Consider the following 20,192-nt stretch of genomic DNA (forward strand, 5'->3'; position numbering starts at 1 on the left):
TTTATTTTTCTTGTTACAGATGGATCTGCGGTTACTTTTAATAGCAACGTTATCAGCGGTCCTCTGGGGCAGCTGGGCACAGCAAGGTAAGAACAAGGACATGTCAGAAATGCGTTTAGGTTTTGCTCTGTTTATCTTAGCTGTTAAATATTAGCTAGCCTAAAGCTTTGTTTTTTCAGCTCTGTTAGCAGACACTCTAGTTCACTATAGTCACCTTATTATTCCTCGTTACTCTTCATGTTGATTATCGTGGTTTGTCAGTTGTCATGCTCTGTGCTTTGGGCCAAATATTGCCCTCTCTGGTTTTAGACTTCAAGTTCTCAAGCACAGTGCAATACAACAGTGCTTTTGTCCTCTTCAAATTGAGTATTTCTTCATTTATGGTTTAATGACCGTGTGAGTCCTGTTGGCTAGTGGTGCAAGGCTTTTTTTCCCCACTAGGTGAAGTCATCTCTTGGTGAACTGCCTAGAGCTTTTCTCAGCATGATGTAAGGGACTGTGATTAGCAGCCAAAAACTGAATCTGGTTTGAGTTAGTGAACTAATGGAAATTCTGTTTTGTCATCTTGGAACTTGTGTTGTCTCTTTCAGAGGGAAGCATATGCATCAAGGCAAACGCACAGTCCTGTGGGGAATGCATCCAGGTGGACGAGAAGTGTGGATGGTGCTCAGACGAAGTGAGTCGAATCATTAAAGTATTTTATCACATGAGTGAAAACTTATGTGATGTTATTAGACGGTCTTAAGCTGTGGGTGTGGCAAGTTCAGAGTCTTCTCTGGTTTGTGTGGCAGTGTTTCTTAATGGTTGAATTACACACAAACAGATACAGACAAAGCTGATAGACATCATCTTGTGAATTAAAACACGATTTCTAATAAATACAAAGAATACATTTTGAAAATTCCAACATTTCTGCGTATAACAGAAGGCAGCCCTAGTTAGATATATTTAAATAGACAAATACTATCCTAAGATACTATGATTTAGATAACATTTGATTAGTGTTTTTTTATTTATTTTTTTATTCATTTGTTTGAATAATTTTAAAAGAGAGGCAGGGTTTAAACCAAATTACCTTTACTATTTATATAAATAGTAAAGGTGCACATAAACTTTACTTACCCTATAAATACATGCACAAGCAAATGCAGAGTAGTACTAGTATGTTAAGAGATTCAAGGGAGTTGCTCTTTGTTGCCTTTCGACCAAAGGCAAGTAAACCACAAACTGTTCCATTGATTGTAAACATGGGTGCTGCTACTTCTTGTTTTGGAAACACTGTGTAATCCTTTTTAATTAGATGTTTTCTGTACCCAAGGCAAATAACTCTTTCTGAAGACAACTGAGTGAGACCACAGTGCAGGGAAATACTGATTTACAGGATCTTGAGCTTAATATGAAACATTAGTTCACAGCTAGAGTAGAATTTTCAATGTGGAGGCTACAAAGTGCTGCCGTTTGGGAAGTATTTTTATTTCTACTTTAAATAAAATGTGTAGTGATGGCTTCAAACACAAATGAATCTGTGTGAGAAACCAGAACGTCACCAAGAAACGAGGCTTTGTAATCTAGTGCAGGGGCATGGGGAGTCGGACGATGGTTTCCTGAACACTAGGGCTGGGTTTCGTTCAAAGATTGTGTCTTTATTCCCCTGCAGCAAAGTTGCAGACATTAGCCCAAGGATCGGTATGTGATGTCACCATCACACGGAAGCGCTTCCGCCGGCTGCACGTATAGGTCCGTGTGTGGCAGTGGCGTCACTTACTGATCCTTCAGAAATACTTGGGAAAATGTAGCGTGTGTGGAAGCTACCGCGCTACTCGGTCAATAAAAGAGCTTTGATTTGATTCAGAAAACAGTGACACTACCATAAAGCTACTGAGAAATGTAGTTACTAGTATCCACTAATGGCGCTACTTCTAGCGACGCTACTGCTCAACACTGCTCGTATGGTGGCCATGTTGAAGCAAGCTCTGTGGCAGTAGAGTGCTGAGACGATGACTGCTCTGTCTTCTTGCAGCAAAGACGGAGCAATTACTTTCTGCTCTTAAGTTTATTCCATGCACTGTCAAGGGCTTCACCGGGTTTGTCGTGTCGCCGCTCTTGGCAGCAATTATCTTACGTCGCAAATATTGCATCGCGCACTGTTGCATCAGGCCACACTTGATTTTCTCCATGTCTTTTACATCCACGAGCCACGTCTCTGTGCGTAACCGGCGTGAACTAGTGTTGACATCACCACAGCCAATTACAATCACTTTTAGAAGAATGCTGCATGCTTATTGGCTCATTGGCGTTAACAAGAACCTTTAGGTATCAAACTTTGGTACCGAAAGACAAGGCATTTTTTGATACTCTGTGGTATTGAGGTAATTCGGTCGGTACCTAAAAAGTATTGAACTCGATACCCAGCCCTACTGAACACATTTTCTGGTCTTACAGTTTGGTGACACACATTTCTGAGGTTACTTGACTGTTGTTAATTAGTGAAATGTGAAGTGTCAACCTATTTCGTTGTTGTATCTCTTCTCCATCACTAACGATTTAGAACTTTATTTATCCTGAGGGAAAATGTTGTGCAGCAGTGTGGAAAGTATGAAAGAGTGCAAATATAACGTGCTACAACCAAATGTAAAGTGTTAAAGTGCAAGTCGAGAATAAATCTTGAAATGTTGTTTATTGGAAACCATCAGTAATCATTCCCAAATATAATCTCATCATTAAATTGATACAGACTGGTGACCGTATCAGACTAGTGAACTTATTTAGTTATCCAAAAATAGTGAGATTTGATTGGTCAGCCTAGCTCTGTGAGTCGGTAGCTACTCTGAAATGGTTCACCAGGGTGACTCTCTTTCTAAATAACATAAAAACATCATAAAGGAATCACTCTAAAGAATAAAGTGCAACAAATCCTCCATAAACAAACACTTGGCGCCCTTACAATCTGATTTCACTACATGAACTAAAAACTGCAACTGTTGTGTATGCTGAGAACGTGACTCAAATTATTTCCTGTGTGATTGAGACCGACTAAACTCCTTTCTGTATATCACCTACTCTCTTGTACTACTCACTGTTCTCAGAGCAGTAGGTGTTTTATATTTCTGTGTTTTTTAAACTTTCGGTTAAATCTTATCTGATGTGTACAGGGAGAGAAAAAAGGCCTCAATGGGTCATGTGGTTTTGAAAGAATTGGGTCAAAGCACTGTTTTTGTTTTGTTCATTGTCTCAACCTCTCCGCTATGCCTTGCGGGATATCATGTGCATCCAATATATATTCGTAGCCAGGCTTCCCAGTCATCTGTTTCTCCCTGTGTAGTGCTGCCTAAGAACAAAAAACAGACAGTTTAAAGTGGATGGCTGGATGTGGGTTGTTGAGGCCGACATTTCCAGATATTTGACATGCTGGGTTTCTGACAGACGTCGGCAATGTGTCAGAAATGTGTCGGGGAGCCGTTTTGATGCGTCTTCATGTAGTTCACACATAACGACTGGCGCTTTACAGCCTGATGGTCGCTGAGCTCGCCGAGCGGCAAATCGGGCAAAAAATCATGTAGTGTGAACTAGGTTTTATTTGTTATGGATTACAATTGTCATTTTAAATAATCCTCACAAAAACCTCTTGTGCTCTTTCTCAGACCTTCCTCACTGTGGGTGAGTCCAAGTCAGCTCGCTGTGATGATCTGGAGTCCCTGAAGAAGAGAAAGTGTGATGTGACCAAAATTGAGAACCCACGTGGAAGCACTACCGTTAACCAGAACCGACCCGTCACCAACCGCAAGAAGGACACAGCTGAGAAACTGAAGCCTGAGCAGATCACCCAGATCCAGCCCCAGAAACTCACCCTTACACTCAGATCTGGTAAGTATTCAAATTATTCAGACAAATCTTTGAATGTTTTTCTAAAGCAGGAGAAGAGTCTGATTGAAACTGTGGTTATGTGTTATTGCCAGTACACATTTTGGTACTTTACCGGTCTATGGTATCGTAGCAAAGCAAGTCAACCAGCTCTGCAGCAAAATAAGAACTCATTATTTCTGTGTAAAATATGTTTCGGAAAAGAGCTAAAGTATAGTATAGACCAAAAGGAGGATTTCCTGTAACAGAAAACTTGTACTGCAAAATGTACCTTTAAAAATTTCCTTCATGCCTGCGCTTTCCAAATGTTTACTAAATGGGTTACAATTAACAACGGTAGATTCTAAAATAAAATATTTTATTCTGTTGTTCTAGTCAGGCTGGTGTAGGTACGTTGAAATGTAATGTTTGTGCTGTTTGGTTTTTTTTTTTCTTAAGGTGAGCCCCAGACTTTTGATCTGAAATTCAAGCGTGCAGAGGACTACCCCATCGACCTGTATTACCTTATGGACCTCTCCTTCTCCATGAAAGATGATTTGGAAAATGTCAAAAACCTTGGTACTGACCTCATGAGGGAAATGCAGGAGATTACCTCAGATTTCCGGATTGGTAAGGAAACCTCCCCAATAAAAGGATAACAGTCAACAGAAAAGCTGTAGTGTTAGAAATATTTTTATAAAATAAAATAAATAAAATTCTTCTTTAGGTTTTGGCTCATTTGTGGAGAAGACGGTCATGCCTTACATCAGCACCACGCCAGCCAGGCTCATCAACCCCTGCACAGGAAACCAAAACTGTACCAGCCCCTTCAGCTATAAGAATGTCCTCAAGCTGACAGACAAGGGAGACGAGTTCAATCGGTTGGTCAGTCAGCAGCAGATCTCAGGAAACCTGGACTCTCCAGAGGGGGGCTTCGATGCCATCATGCAGGTGGCGGTCTGTGAGGTAGGACGTTGCTTAAGAGTTTTTCCCGTGTGCTTTGTAGTGGCTGTTTTGTAGTGTCAACAATCAGGAAATTTAGACTTCTGCCACTGCACTTTATGTAGGCAAGGGTGTCTTGCAAATTTGTAAAATATTAATGAGAATATTAATGCTCTCTTTGTCTTCCCAGGACCAAATCGGCTGGAGGAACGTGACTCGTCTGCTGGTGTTTTCCACCGACGCTGGTTTCCACTTTGCTGGAGATGGCAAACTGGGCGGCATTGTCCTGCCCAACGATGGGAAGTGTCACCTGGAGAACAACATGTACACCATGAGCCACTATTATGTATGTATTATTTAATATGCAGAATGTTTCCAGGGCTCAGCTTGACTTTCTTTTTTCCCCCTCAATTTCTTATTGATGTCGATGACCCATTCTGCTTCTGTTAATTTACCTGTGTTGATGAATCCATTTGATAGGACTACCCCTCCATCGCCCATTTGGTTCAGAAACTGAGTGACCACAACATCCAGACCATCTTTGCCGTCACTGAGGAATTCCAGCCTGTTTACAAGGTGATATTTGTGTTTTTTCTACATTGTGCTTTAACTAGCTTCTTTCATTAAAATGTTGACTTTTTCATTCACATCATGTAATTCACATTGTGTTCTGTCTATTCTTACCATCCGCCATTGTGTCTCTTTCAGGAGTTGAAAAACCTGATTCCTAAATCAGCTGTTGGCACGCTGTCCTCAAACTCCAGCAATGTGATCAAACTCATTATTGATGCTTACAATGTGAGTCAAGCTGCAGCATCTTCTCATGACGTCTAACTATCCCTGGCATTAAGAGACAATTTATGATTTTAATTTGATTACTTTTCATCATATATTCTTTTATTAATTTTATACTGTAAAAATGTTTGCACATAATTTTGCATTGATCCTGTAGGAAGTGTCCTACATCCTTTTCCCCCCTCACTAAATAAGGATTCCTGCGCTAAATAAAAATTAATGGAACGCTACAAGAGGAAACGCACCTGCAAGTGTTTCGTGAAGCTAAATGATCAAAGTCAAATAAAGTGAAAAATCACTGACTACTTCTTCCTGACATTAAGTACTGTGCACACATTTTAGGTTACATGAATGTTGTCCATTTGACCAAATCAAAGTTGACAGCTGTGCCTTAGCCATGCCACTCCTTAATACACATATGAGACCAGACAACGCAAAATCTCCTGCCCAGTAGCAGCTGGGTCTCCGTATGGAAAAGGCTTGTATGCACAGGTTGTTTGCTGAATCTTTTTTTTAATATGCACAGGTGCCGGAGCCTATAGTGATTGTTTGATTTCTGTTGTTTTGGACAGTCTTTGTCATCTGAGGTCATTCTGGAAAACAACAGGCTGCCAGAGGGAGTTTCCATCACCTACAAGTCCATCTGTAAGAACGGTGTGGTGGGAACCGGGGAGAACGGCAGGAAGTGCTCCAACATCTCCATCGGAGACGAGGTAGATACAATACTTTTTGTTGCCATTTGTTTGCACGTGTGAAAACGACGCATCTGAAACATTTAGGTTCTCAACTCAGATAGCACAGAGGGAAAGGCATTGTCCTCACAAATTGCACCATGGCAGCAGTGGCATTTAATAATCTGGATGTCCAGTTTCTGGGGTGGAAAGCTGGTAAACAACAAGGTCCTTCTTGCTACATTAATGTCCGCTACTGATCATAGGAATTGACTGTTCTAAAATGAGACAGAGGGGATAAAACACATGCATAAAAAAAGACACTTCAAAATAAATGACAAATGCATTACAAGCTAATGACTCATGTCTAAAAAGTGGAATAATAAGCTTCAAGGCATCCTCAATAGGTTTCATGATCCTATAAACTCTCTTCTGGTTACCAGGTGTCCTTCAAGATTTCCATTGAATCCCAAAAGTGTCCATCGCATGGCAAGACTGAGACCATTAAAATTAAACCACTGGCCTTCAATGAGGAGGTGGAGATAGTTCTGAAATTCATCTGCGACTGTCAGTGCGCCACAAATGGAGAGCCCAACAGTGAGAAGTGCCACGAGGGCAACGGGACCTTCGAGTGTGGAGCCTGCAAGTAAGTATTCAGCCAAATAAACTTACCAGGTGCAGTTATACGTTGAATGAAAAGCTGTTGGATTTTAGGCATCTGTGGCACAAGGTTCAATAAATGAGGAGGGAGAAATGTGTTGGGTTTTTTTTTACTGTCACCACCCAAATAAACACACCCATTGGTTCAGACCAGTGTTCTTCACTTGAAGTACTTCCCAAACATGTAGAATAACTTTTCTTGTCTTGTGGAATTATACTCGCAACGTTAGACTTTGATAGTACACATTATTGCTGAAATGGCTAATGTTCTACTTTCTGTCCAGGTGTAATGATGGACGCATCGGGCGTCTTTGTGAGTGCAGCAAGGACGAAGTGCGGACAGAGGACCTGGATGCCAACTGTCGAAAAGACAACGGTACAGATATCTGTAGCAACAATGGTGACTGTGTCTGCGGCACCTGCGAATGCAAGAAGCGGGAGAATCTTGCAGAGGTCTACAGTGGCAAGTACTGTGAGTGCGACAACTTCAACTGTGACCGATCGAACAACAAGCTCTGCGGAGGTGAGGATTATAGGAATACATTTATTTAAGAGACATCTGTTTCATTGTACATTCTGTGGTAACCCCTGCCATTGTCTGTGCTTTACCAGGACATGGGCGCTGCGAATGCAGGAAGTGCATCTGTGATGCCAACTTCACAGGCAGTGCCTGCGACTGTTCCTTGGAGACTTCCACCTGCCTCGCCAAGAACGGGCAGATCTGTAATGGCCGCGGTACTTGTGAATGTGGAGTCTGCAAATGCACCAACCACCAATTCCAGGGTCCAACCTGCGAGATCTGTCCCACCTGCCCTGGTGTCTGCACTGAGCACAAGTGAGTCTAAGACTTACATTCGTGGCTAGAAATGTAATGTTAAGAAATATTAAAACAGGAGTTCAGCTGGTGACACAAACTATCATATTGTGCAAAAGTTTTTCCAACTGTTTTTGCAATGTTTATGCATTTTTCTTGTCTTGGGTTTGAGCCCGATGCCTGTCTGTGTACAGTCTGCATCTGCTTCCTGTGTCTTTTGTGTATTTCCTCTAGGGACAGGGCCAGATCTACCATTGAACACAGTGAGGTTATGTCCTAGTAGAGGTTTTTAGCAGTTTATGTTCTACAATTAACAATCTGTACATACAGTATATTATAGACAGATTGCAATATGTTTTATACTCAGTACATTTAAATTATACTAATTTAAAATAATACTTGAAGACCAACAAATAAATGAACAATAAGGATTCAGTATTTCCCCACCACATTTTTATTCCTTGGGGTGTGCATTCTTTGAAACAGAATTTATGCTACAGAAAATATAATGATGATAATGAATTAACAGTTAACGAAAGTATACTTTTAAGTATCATGATTATTTCTGAAATCTTGCCTACATCTCTGCCTCTCGGTTCCTCACTTTTCTTCATTCAGAAGCATGTAGTTCGCTTCGATTAGTAACTTTTCACAGCTCGTTCCAAGGAATCCTGGGACTCTACAACATGGAGAAAATCAACTTTCCCATAAATGTTTTCACAGAGACTGTGTGCAGTGCCGAGCATTTGAGGCCGGTGACAAGAAGGATACATGTGAGCGGGACTGTAGCTACTTCCAGCTAATCAAGGTGAAGGATCGCGACAAGCTGCCCCAGCCTACAGACCAGAGCTTCCCACTGAGTCACTGCAAAGAGCGAGATGCCAACGACTGCTGGTTCTACTACACCTATGCCGTCAGGAACGACACCAAGGAGGTCTACGTGGTGGAAACACTGGGTATGATTGGACTAACATCATCTGAAATACTGAATAAGATGCTGTTTGGTTAGTTATCATTTTACTGTAAAACATGTGTAAAACACGCAGTTTGGTTTTTAAGTTGGCTTAGCAAATTATTTATGAGGAATGAAATGCATTCAACAAGGATACGTACAAATGAGTTATTTCTGGACCTTTTTGAATAAATGCCCGTTTCCAAACTGGACCTTTTTGTGGCACCCTCACTTGTACAATCAATATCTAAGTTGCTTTTTTTGCTTATTTGTGTTAAAGCTCTGACACAATCAGTTGGTTTGTTCCCCATCATTACAAACTTAGTTTTGACAGGTGAAGCCAACGGAGCATCATAACTTCCACACAGGGTTCTTATAAGATTAGATTATTTTTATGAACTTTAGCAATAGATCTAACTTGGTTTCTGTGTGCTTTCTGTGTTTTAGAGTGCCCGGCAGGACCTGACATCATCCCCATCGTGGCAGGTGTGGTAGCAGGTATTGTGCTGATCGGACTCGCACTGCTGCTCATCTGGAAACTTCTCATGATCATCCATGACCGCCGAGAGTTTGCCAAGTTTGAGAAGGAGAAGATGAATGCCAAGTGGGACACGGTGAGTCAGTCACCCCAGAGCATCTGGAGGCCATGGGAACTTTATCTATTGCCCAGGCTTTACTCTTTTCCACAGTTCAAATAATGGTTACCTGAATCCTTCCATCTAGCGTTATTTCAGCTGTTACATAATTGATAGAAGATTATTTATTACCCAAGTAAACATTCTAATCTGGTTGTCCTTAAGGGCCCGTGTCCACCAAAACGTTTTTTTGCCAGGTGAAAACACCACCTGTTCTTCTGAAAACACGTTTTGGAGATGTTTCCGTGGAGGCGATGTGCTGCAACTAGGGTAGCCTACTTAATTTTAGTGAATATGAAAATGTCACCACAAAGTACGTAGGCCTACTTGCTCTGCATGAAGAGAAGGCTGAAACATGAGAGCACAGACTGTCCGTACGTGGGTACATGAGATTTTGCAGGCGAGGAAACACCTCAGCAAGTATGCACATCGTTTCGTTCAAGATCGGATGAGCTCGGTGTGGTGTTTGTCCCGCCCCTCCTGCACTGTGATTGGATGGCTGGGTAAAAAGTGACAGCGCCTCATTATGCTCCTGGCGTTTTTACAAGTTGGAAAAATTGGAAAAAAGATGCTGGCGTCAGAAAAAAATGCTTTGGTGGACACGGGGCCCTAATTGTGTTAGATATGTTTTTTTTTTTTAGACTTTACAGATTTTAGACTCTATGGAGAAGCATCAAACACAAAAAATATTGAGCATCACATTGCAGGTTTCTCCAGATCATTTATGGATGTGAGTGTCTATTCTGTAGTCAAATGTGTGAAGTAATCGGCAGAAACACGAGCGGAATGTCTGGAAACCGAAAGAGAGATTTAAACCAGAGTAATGTGGAGGATCCCTGATCAGAACAACACATTCAGAGAGAATCTCCAGCTCTGTGGCCCTCACTCTGTCCTTGATCAACCTCCTCTCCGTGCAGTTTTGTTTAGTCTTTATTCACCGAGGGAGCGGCCTTCCCCTCAGCTGACAGTGCTGCCTCTCACTGTCCACACGGTATAACTGCACAACCATAAAAGGCAATGAAGCAGACCAACAGTACTGTTGGGTGAGCACTTATGGAAAGCTCCACCGCTGCTGGCTGTGTGGAAGTCACAGCAGCGGTGTTTATGGCCTGGTGGAGGGAAACTGTGTAACAATAAATGTGTAAATTTATCACATAAGTAGAAGAAAGTAGAGACATTGGAAAGTTACTTTCTGTTCAGAGGTAATACGCTAGTCAGGGGGGTTTTCAGGGTTTTCTATATGGCCCCATCCACACTACTATTTTCAAATTAAAACGTGCAAATAACACTTATAGCCTATCTGCCTACACTTGTACTGTGCATGTCGCCGTTTACTTTACGAGGACTCCCAGCCTGTTTTCCGCCGCCACAGCCGCTTTTAACTCCCGTGTTACATTCAGTAACAGTCCCAGCTCGTTAATGGTCCATGCAAAAAATATCTGGTCTGATTCTTCGTCTGTAATACTTTATTCTTTCGCCAAATCATCTCTAACTACGGAATAGACCATCTGCTCCATGTCCACGCATGCCCAGTGTACCTGAACGGCCACTAGATGTGCGTTTAAAGTCATTTTGATGTAGACGGAGATCAACTCTAAAACGCTGGTGTGGATGGAGATCGTATTTGTTTTACTTCGGTTTGTAAACTAAAACGGAGTAGTGTGGAAAGCTACGCAAATCGGACTCAGCAAAATCAAAATTATTCCGATTTGGTTTTGAAATGAAATAATGTAAGAACGAACCATACACTGATTCGGATGGGGCCTCAGTCTTTTTGTTTTGTTTTTTTGCTAACCAAATTGACGTAATATGAAAGTAAAATAAAAGCAAAGATATCTACTGAAATACTACAAATCACATATTACAGGAAATAAGAGCTAACTTACCACTACAACAGACAGAAAAGGATTTTGAGTGGCACTGATAGTTGCTTTCTGACCTTTTCTGGTCTATGCTCAACATTTTCCTTCAGATTTTTGTGTCTGTCCTTTACACTGCTTTTTCCTGCTTCTCTTAATTTCTTTTCTTCTGTTTTCCCCTTTCATCTCCCCCCTTTTCCTTCTCCATGTTAGCAAGGGAACCCCATTTACAAGAGTCCTATTAACCAGTTCCAGAATCCCAGCTATGGGAATAAAGGCGCTGCTCTTTAGGTTAAAGTTTGTATCACCTGTTGGCCGTGTGTATCTGCATGCACTTTCAGCAGAGTGCAGTTGTACACCTTGAATGACCTTTCTGTAGGACTGCAATAAAATGAAATGTTTGGTGACTGCATGTTGTGAAGTTGGTGTAATATTTTGATGTCGAACGAACTAACAACTCATAATAACAATAGTATTAGTATTGCAATAATATTTTAACTATTCTCTTTAATGTAGACCCTACTCACTGTGTTTATACAGTATACGTCGCTGTCCAGTAAAAAAACATATCTCCAAAGCTGGTGTTTTTTGAATCTTTCAGATAAAAATAAAATGAAGGCTTAAATGTTCCATTATCTGTTAAGAAATTTATTTTTTTTTAAAAAACCAAACAAATAATGCTTGTTACTGGCTTTTGTTGTTTGCTATGATGCTTTATAACATAATCTTAAACTGTTGAGCTTACTGGTATCAAAACTGTGTTGTTGTGAAATTGACAAGTGCTGTTAACCTGATCACTCGGTTCACAACTGCCGTACTCACTCATGTTGCTCTTCTTATTTTCTCAGGGTGAGAATCCAATCTACAAAAGTGCCGTTACAACTGTCGTCAATCCAAAGTACGAGGGCAAATGATGGAGCGTTGCCTTCACTGTGACATCACTGTATTGAAAAGAACATGGGCTGGGGTGAAGGGAGGGGTGGGTTTTATAATGCTCTCACTGTTTGTTGTTGTTGTAGTCACCAAATGATAGCAAAGAATTTTGTCACTGTTTCAGTGTGTTTTACTAACTTGTTTTTATTTTCTATGCATCATCTGAAATGTGTACAGTCTGTATAAATGCGTTTTTATTTTTTGGGGTTTTTGGGGTTTTTCTTTGGTTGCCTCTGCGCGGAACTTGAGAGAATGTGTTGAACTGATTTGTAGTTTTTGGCAAGGTAACAGAAAGCCATTTTTATTTTTTAATATAGAAATATCAAGCCATCAGTTTTCTGTTGAGGGTTGAATTGGATGTTGATAATGGGCAACAAATGGAGAGTTCCTCTCAAAGTAACCATGTATACAATGTTAAACACGTGGCTGTCTATCAGTCAATATTTCAAAAACACAGGTGAGTTTAAGAAGGTCTTAAGATTGATTTGCTGTGGGAGCAAAGGTCTTATTGTGTCTGTCATAATTTTGACTGAGTCACACTCTTTCTGAAGGTCTCTGGATTGAAACTCTTCAAATGTAGCACCAGTTGGCTGTGTGCAGTAGCTATGAAATGTGTACAGGATGTTTTGGTTTCTGTGTAAAGCCATATATGTATTCACAGAACTGGATTGAAGGCGATGGTGTGTATTATTTTTATTTTTTTTCCTGCGTGACTTAATCCATCTGAACAATCGAAATGTATCTTTGTCTAGAAAAGATATTTTCTTGGGCAGCCTTTGTAGAGTAAAGGACGTCAGTGTACAGTAGTATTACTCTTTGGCTCCAGGTTTTACTCGCTTATTTAAAGCTAACTCAGGTCCTTAATTCATAGCAATGCCAAATGCACGCAAACCTGCCTTATGTGCTCACTAAATTTGCCTTATTTTATTTGTAGGATATGAACTGGGAAGGTGTCCCACTTTTTTCTATGTCAGTAATTCTACCCAACTGCTTTGTGGTGCCTCGATCAAACATTTTATTGGAAATAAATGGCGATAATGTAATTTTAGTTTTAAAGATCAGTGGTAAGGGATTTATCTATCGATCTGGAGAATTTTGGGGTTTTATAAAGGAAAAAAAGGTTACACCTGTCACCATTGTTTTTAAGTGCCTTTTTTATTTCAACACATTCACATTTGCAATTCGTATTTCTGGAATTATTTATTGAATAAACATTAAAAACAATTTACCCCAATATTTCTAAAAAATACCATTGTGCAATTTCTCTTTTGGATTTGTTATTATACTCAGTTGTGTGTTCAGTGTGTCTTCACAGCTAGCCTCAAATGTTACACTTCTCACCAGGAGGGCCTGTTATTAATGTGCTTTAACCTGATGGGGAAAATTCTGAGTTGAGATGTGAACAAATGCTCTGCTCATGTCCCTCAACAAAACTCAAGACAAAGCAGGTCAGTGATTCATGCCTTCCTCATCCTTATAAATGGAGGCAGTGGAAACGATCAGTGATCTTTTTAAAGTGTTCAAATTGTCCTTGTATTTCGTTTTTTTTAAAAATCCCTTGAAATTATTTTCACTAATTTTGTTTACAAGTACCATTTAATCTTAAGTATTTACAATTGTGGCTCACAGCCAACTAGACGTGTTTCTCCTTTTATAACAAACTCAGTGAAGTCATCAATTTGAATAAAGTTATTTTGGCATTTACTCATACATAAATAAAATTAGACCAACCTGAACTGAAAGGGGGACTGTATGCCAGTGGTTTTAGTTCTTCTGCTTTGTGAGGTGACTAATGAAAAACGTGAGCTGGTGGTGAAAAGCGGCCAAATACAGTCTGTGTTGGTCTGGATATGGTCTGGATGTGTCTCACGCCCATTGTCAAGATAAGACAGACATCATTTCAAAAAAGAGACAGCAATACATTTTCTAATAAATGAAAGAAAATGAGGATCAAGTCCAATTTAAAGCCTGGGCTACAACAACGAGCAAAATGATGTTTAAGTATAGTTTTGATGTAACAGAAAAATAAGCTAAGCGCTAAAGAGCAGACATCGTGACAAATGTCAGCCAATCACGTTTCGTTCCATCCCCCGTGGAGCGTGACACTACAAGCCCAGGGCCCTCCACAGGTGATTGGTGGCCTCGGCTGTCCAATCACGGGCCGTGTTTTACAGCAAAGTTGTTAACCCCCAACAGTAGCACTTTGGTTGCCACCTCTCTAGTTTCATCCTGCTTTACATCGACTGGAAAACACTGACTTTTTATCGAGCGAAAACCCCGATTTGACGAGGTGGATAGAAAGCGGACAGCTGCTCTTCCTGCCGGGACACCGGCTCACCGTCTGGTTTTTATTCTAAATCCAACTATCGTTAGAAGAAGTAGCTGTGGCTAACGTTAATGTTAGTTGGCTCCCTGTCTGGCTAGCTGCGTCGTGTTGACTGGCGTTTTTTTTTTTTTTTTTTTTAATACTTCTGACTTGCAGAAATGTTGACCGTTTGTCTGTAAATGCCCGACGTGTGCGGAATGGTCGACTTGGTGAGTATTTTCTTGTCATGTTTTTAACTTGAATCGATGGTCGCCAGAAAGGCCCATCGTGAATAACTAGTGTTTCTGGCATCAGATGATTTCATACACGCAATCAAATTCCTGGCTGGTCAGCTGGATGCAATTCAGCACTAAAACCACAAGTTCCTAATCACGTTGCCAGCTCTCGATTCAGGCGGGTTATGATGTCGATCGAGTTAGGCTGAGGACATGGTTTTTCATTGTGTAAAAACAAAAATCTAGTTCATTGGTTGTTACATTAATGGCAAAATGAGTAGGTCCGAAACCTGATCCAGTTAGCGGGGAGAGAGAACCTCAACAGAAGGCGGAGGTGAAGAGGCGATGAGAGCTTCAAAGATAATTTTGACATGATTTCATATTAGGGGTTTTCGTCATCTTTGTTGGAAATGTAACATTGTTGGATCATAAGCTTAGGGTGTGTGGCTAAACAGTGCCAGGCAGTTATTGCGGTCTGTCAGGGAACTGCTTGGCCCTGGCCTGCATGCTCTGGATCCCCGCATTATCTACTTTAACCCCACAGTAGTTCCCCCTCCTCAAAACACCCACCTCTCCCTACATAGACTCAAAAAGGTGGAGAAGACATTAGTAACTGATTCTGCCTCCCTTTTTAAAGATGAGGTTTGGAAGACCTGCCCAGAGCTGCCTCATGGTGACTAGCAGTTGGAGTACAATCATTAGTTAATAATTCTCAGTAAAGGCCTTTTTAGAAAACCAGATGGGTAGGGGGGGGGTCCTACATCAGGTCAAGCAGGTGTAAGCTGTAAATCAGATGAGTAGAATAAGTTGCGTTTCCTGTGATTGTGTAAACTCTCTAGGTATTGTGGGACTAACCCCACCCTCATGGGACATTTGTAGGCCAGCACAAACTATGTGAGGTATGAGAGTTACTGTTTGTTAGTTTGAGAAGGCATGTTAGTATGTTTACATGTTTTACTAAGGTTTTAGAAGCTTTTAGGTCACTAACATTAGGCCCTATATTATATACAAAAACTTCACACTAGATTTTGTCATTTTTGCATAATCATAGGGCACAGAGGCCCCGGCCGCATACTCAAATCATTGCCTTTTGTCTAATTAATAGTTCGGTAATTATCTGCAAATTAAAAAAGATTTCAAGGTATTCATCTACAATACAGGTTAATATCAGTGTAACAAAAGGGGAAAACAAACCTCTAAAATGGGATATGTTTTCAAAAAGCAGGCGCCAAATTAAAGTCACTGCATTAGATAGTACTACCAGCTATGCAACATTTAGCAGACATGTTGATTCTTAGTGTTTACAAAAAAAAAAAACAGGAACATGTGCCAGACAGAGCAGGTAAAATGTCTAAGGAGAGTAGTCATCTCAATATTGCAAGAGAGCACGTGATAATATTGCTGACACTGCAATGATAATGTCTCACAAGTATGACTAGGATGATAAGAAAATTTGAGGAATCAAGTATGGACAACAGTATCTATACATGTCAATATTTGTGTCCTGCTAGTTATCTATATCCAAATAAGTATTCAAATACAAATTCCAGTCCGGTGGTTTCATTTCCCTCAGCACTCATGATCACAGTGCTGCTTTGCACAACAGAACTACTTCCTGATTGTAATTGTACATGAAACTGTCGGATTTTTTACTAGAGCAAATATTTGCTCTTTGGCGAGACAGGTTAAAGCTAGAAAATGCACGTTGGCAGGGTCTCAAGTTTAACTTTAACCTCAGATACAGAGACTTCCAGTGCAGCATTGGATTTGTCACAACGAGTGAGCACATTTACATTACACGTCTATTGACCCAGTGGTAACACAACAGCATTGTAAGCCTACAGCCGCACCAGCCACTCTGTGGGGCTGTACTTTGCCAGAGCAGTTGTTCAGTATGCTAGCATGAGAACATTTTACTAATTAGCATTAAACAAGAAATATATATCCGACGCTGATGGGAATGTTTGGCAGCTATTTGGTCCTCAAGTATTGCATGGTGCAAGATGAGAAGTAAAGCAATCACCAAAGTTAGCGGTGGGCGATTTTTTTTTTTTTTTATATGCTATGAAGACTATAGCGAGACTTAAAATAGCTTATGATATAATATTGCATTAAAAATACTACAGTTTTCAACATGTTGATTTTAAAACTTGAGTTTAATTTGAAATTGTAAACAAGAACCGAAGGAGAACATTATGATAAAATAACACTTCAAGTACTCACTACTCAATTGCGTTTGTTTACAATACATCACCCATGGAAGAGCCACGTGAAGCACTTTGTCCAATCCACATAGCCTTCTAGCTGGCTACATCACTCTATTGGTATGTTAACGTCAAGCGGATCTGCTAGTCAGTGACGTTATGTGAAGTTACTGTTCGCCTGAAAAGTAAATTGTTGCCACCTTTAGATCATGAGCTTGAACAAAAACTGCCAGGTTGCAAACCCCTAACCCAAAGTCATCACAATTATTCCTGAGGGGGGAATAACATTTTCTTGGTACTTTTCTGTTCCAAAATGTTTGGCAATCCATTCAGTAGCTGTGAAGATATTTCATAAAAAGCGTAACACATAGCTGTAATGTCCAAATTTGAATATGGCTACGCAAAGACCTTTGCTGCATTTAATCATTCTCCCCACATTTCCTTTCTGCCTGTTTCATACAAAATATCAACTTCACTGTCAACAAAAAATTGTTTCTTAATTGGCATCAAAATCTCATCTTTTGCTACATAGCAAAAAAAAGTGGTACTTGCATGATACAAAGATCCAGGTGGAATTGTGAATGTTAGGGTGCTGCTTTATTAGAATTTTATTTATGCACGAGTCCCTTTTGGCGATGCCCACGAACGCAGCCAGGTGTGGTCGTTGGAGGGCAGGACCGGGTACCACGGCTGCCAATTATAATCAGCTGGTGGACAAATGTTTTGCCTTTGCTCCGCCCAGAAAACCCTCTCCTAAACCTATTTTTAATTAACAAGGCAAACATCTTAATTGAGTTTCTTTATCTGACTTTCATGCCAATTGGTTTTATTTTTCGCTATACCCGAGCTGTAATAATGTCTTTCTTTTTCGAGCTTTGGGCTCCCTCCTGTGAGTTTTGGCTAAATGCCCATGTTGCTCTTGTCAATTGGCTCTCAGGTCCTCGTGATGCAGTCACTGGATTTAATGATGAATAGACATCCTCGGTTCCCCTGGGTGGATCCTGGCTAAAACCAATGTCCTCAACAGGTAAGGAGTTTTTAATGATTTTATTCTGACCTTTTTTAACACTGGGTTCATGGCGAAACCTAATCTCAAAGCCCCCTGGAAGCACTAAACCGTTGGATCTTACAGTTCAGTGAGATAAGCAGGGTACCCCCACTCAGTCCAGCTGAATAATATATACACTGATAGAGCTGCACAGTGTTTTGGCTACAAATATTCAGCAAATGCTGTGTGCAGTGTATCTTTGTAGTGCATTCAAACATCCATGTTGTCGGAAAGTCAGATAATTTGCCTGTTGGACCAAAAGAGGGCGACATTGTTCACGTGGTAAACATGCTGCCAAGAAGCCTTTCACCTGGAGTAAACACTTGTGTGTTGTTCTATGCTCAGCACTGATAAGGTTCCGTGGATCTAACATCTTTCAGGTCAGTTAGCAGGAACAGTTACGTTTGTGGTATTTTGGGCGTTGTCCTGTTGTGGATAATGCGAACTCTGTATTTAAAACATACTGAAGATTTTGTTCCTCTGGTTTTACACCAGCGCATAAAACCAGTTACATAAAAGAAACATTCAGAGTATAGTGTTTTTTTTGGTTTGTTTTTTTTACCAAAACTGAGAATAGATTTCTCACACACACAAATCTTGGAGTTTTGAGGGAATTGTTTAAGGCATTTAAGAAGTTTTAACAAATCCTTTTACTATAACAATGCATAATTAAAAATAAAAAGTTATACAACAGAATAAACTTGGACAATGTCTCATTATTTGAGAGGTCTGATTAAAAACAAATTTGCATATGATGTAATCTGTTTTTAATATTCAAGTATGGACTGCACAGTCAATTGTAAATTGACAGGAGGTATATTTTCAATAAGTAATGCCTTAATCACTGCTGGAAAATTTCCTGCCATCAATTATAACTTTCTTTATTGTTGCACACCAATTTTCTTCATTTATAAATTGATTTTATCTATTTTGTTTTTAAATCTTGAGTCCATTTTCCCTTTTTATTTTTTATTTTATTTATATTGTATTTAATTTAGATGTTTGATTAATATATAATCCAATATTTTGTAATTTAAATTTCGCAATATATATCTCGGCCAAGCCTAATGTTTATTTCAATAATTTATGTGCGTGTGTGGAGAGGAGTTAGTTTGCAAGAAATGCCCCCTTCCCCCCACCCCCGCAACGCGCAAGCGCTCGGGATCGTGTGGGAATGGTCGGTCCGCGAACTGGGGGTTGGACCGCTCCGAGCGAAACAGAGCAAAAGAGTTTTAAATGTCCGCCATGTTGTCCATGGCGCACTGAACCAACGATAGGGAGCGGAGCGTCGGAAAAAAACAGTCCGAGAGAGAGCGACCAAGATCCGGGCCTTCCCCCGGCTCCGTTGGCGACGCCCTAAATACAAGCTACAACCATTCGAACGTTAGAATAGATAATAACCGCACAGAAACATCCATGAAAGCTCCACTCGCTACCGTTGTGAATATTAGGAGATCCGATAGATTTATATTGCATCTCGAATTGTGAAAAATGAGTAAATTGTCGTTTCGGGCACGGGCGCTGGACGCTTCCAAGCCACTACCCGTCTTCCGTTGTGAGGATTTACCCGACCTACACGAATATGCATCCATTAACCGGGCCGTGCCGCAGATGCCTACGGGGATGGAGAAAGAAGAGGAATCGGTATGCTTTAACCGTCCGAAAATGTCAAAATATATGCTTTGGTTTATTTTTAAATGATCACAAGCGTCCCTCTTTTTTTCTGCGCAAGCTTTCACAAAATGGCCGCCGATTTTCTCAAGAGAAACACGACGGATTTCTGTTGCAAATTGCATATATGTGGGACTTAAACGAATGTTTGGGGGAAGCGGGGATGTACTGTGTCGTTGTAGGGTAAAATTACCCAATTTGGCCGGCTTATTTGTGCGTGAGGCGATTTTCTGAGTACAAAGGAGTCATGTGACTTCAGCAGTTCCGACATTTTGTCTTCTGTCAGGATGGGGCCTTGTGTTGGCGTAATTGCAAAGGACCAGGGCAAGGGGGAGCTAGTGATTTCAGATTCTATGTGGCATCTGCGCTCCCACAAGGCAGAAATGTCAACACGGCTGCCATGCATTGAGGAAAATCTCGGTATGGGTCATGTTGAACAGGATGTAGTGTGTGTTTGCTCACATCATTTGCTTTAGTGCAGATTTGGGTGCAGTTGGCGATATTTGCACATTGTCATGTCATGAAATTGTCTACTAATGATCCAGCCCTTCATGTTTGGTGGGTGGGTGTGTGTGTATATATTAATTATAATGCAGCTGTTGGCATACAGCAACAACTAAAACCCAT

At 40.6% G+C, this 20,192-nt stretch overlaps 3 protein-coding genes and 1 long non-coding RNA gene across 12 annotated transcripts in view; 3 read left to right on the forward strand and 1 right to left on the reverse strand.

The window, feature by feature from the left end:
- Positions 1-13,350, forward strand: LOC123971978 (integrin beta-1-like). Its single transcript, XM_046051134.1, has 15 exons — positions 1-86; positions 591-676; positions 3,642-3,864; positions 4,300-4,470; positions 4,568-4,806; positions 4,973-5,128; positions 5,263-5,358; positions 5,491-5,580; positions 6,150-6,290; positions 6,692-6,894; positions 7,193-7,431; positions 7,521-7,743; positions 8,446-8,678; positions 9,122-9,288; positions 12,017-13,350. The coding sequence occupies exons 1-15, from the start codon at positions 20-22 to the stop codon at positions 12,080-12,082; spliced, it is 2,400 nt and encodes a 799-aa protein (XP_045907090.1). The 5' UTR covers positions 1-19; the 3' UTR covers positions 12,083-13,350.
- LOC123971976 (partitioning defective 3 homolog) overlaps positions 1-20,192 on the forward strand; it is a 291,948-nt gene that overhangs the window by 233,532 nt on the left and 38,224 nt on the right. The window lies entirely within an intron of this gene.
- Positions 4,518-17,187, reverse strand: LOC123971979. The gene is made up of 4 exons (XR_006825339.1): positions 16,866-17,187; positions 5,467-5,622; positions 5,238-5,347; positions 4,518-5,092 (listed from the first exon to the last, which is right to left on the reverse strand). It is a non-coding gene; the product is annotated as an uncharacterized LOC123971979 (long non-coding RNA).
- Positions 14,315-20,192, forward strand: part of LOC123971977 (enhancer of polycomb homolog 1-like) — a 27,254-nt gene continuing 21,376 nt past the window's right edge. Inside the window, exons 1-2 of one of the 4 annotated variants that reach the window (XM_046051132.1) lie at positions 14,315-14,636; positions 17,784-17,873. Coding sequence is in view for 3 of the 4 variants with exons in the window: in XM_046051133.1 (XP_045907089.1) it covers positions 19,386-19,538 (153 nt within the window). In the remaining variant the exon portion in view is untranslated. Of the gene's footprint in view, positions 14,637-17,783; positions 17,874-19,089; positions 19,539-20,192 lie in introns of those variants that run through there. The other 3 variants (XM_046051133.1, XM_046051128.1, XM_046051129.1) reach the window with 3 other exon arrangements.

This window comes from Micropterus dolomieu, linkage group LG06 (assembly GCF_021292245.1).
Source record: "Micropterus dolomieu isolate WLL.071019.BEF.003 ecotype Adirondacks linkage group LG06, ASM2129224v1, whole genome shotgun sequence".
NCBI classification, from domain to species: domain Eukaryota; kingdom Metazoa; phylum Chordata; class Actinopteri; order Centrarchiformes; family Centrarchidae; genus Micropterus; species Micropterus dolomieu.

Coding starts and splice junctions, on each gene's coding strand:
- LOC123971978 (XM_046051134.1), top strand. CDS start 20: ATGGATCTGCGGTTACTTTTAATAGCAACGTTATCAGCGGTCCTCTGG. Junction 3,865..4,299: donor CACCCTTACACTCAGATCTG/GTAAGTATTCAA, acceptor TTTTTTCTTAAG/GTGAGCCCCAGACTTTTGAT. Junction 6,291..6,691: donor ACATCTCCATCGGAGACGAG/GTAGATACAATA, acceptor TCTGGTTACCAG/GTGTCCTTCAAGATTTCCAT.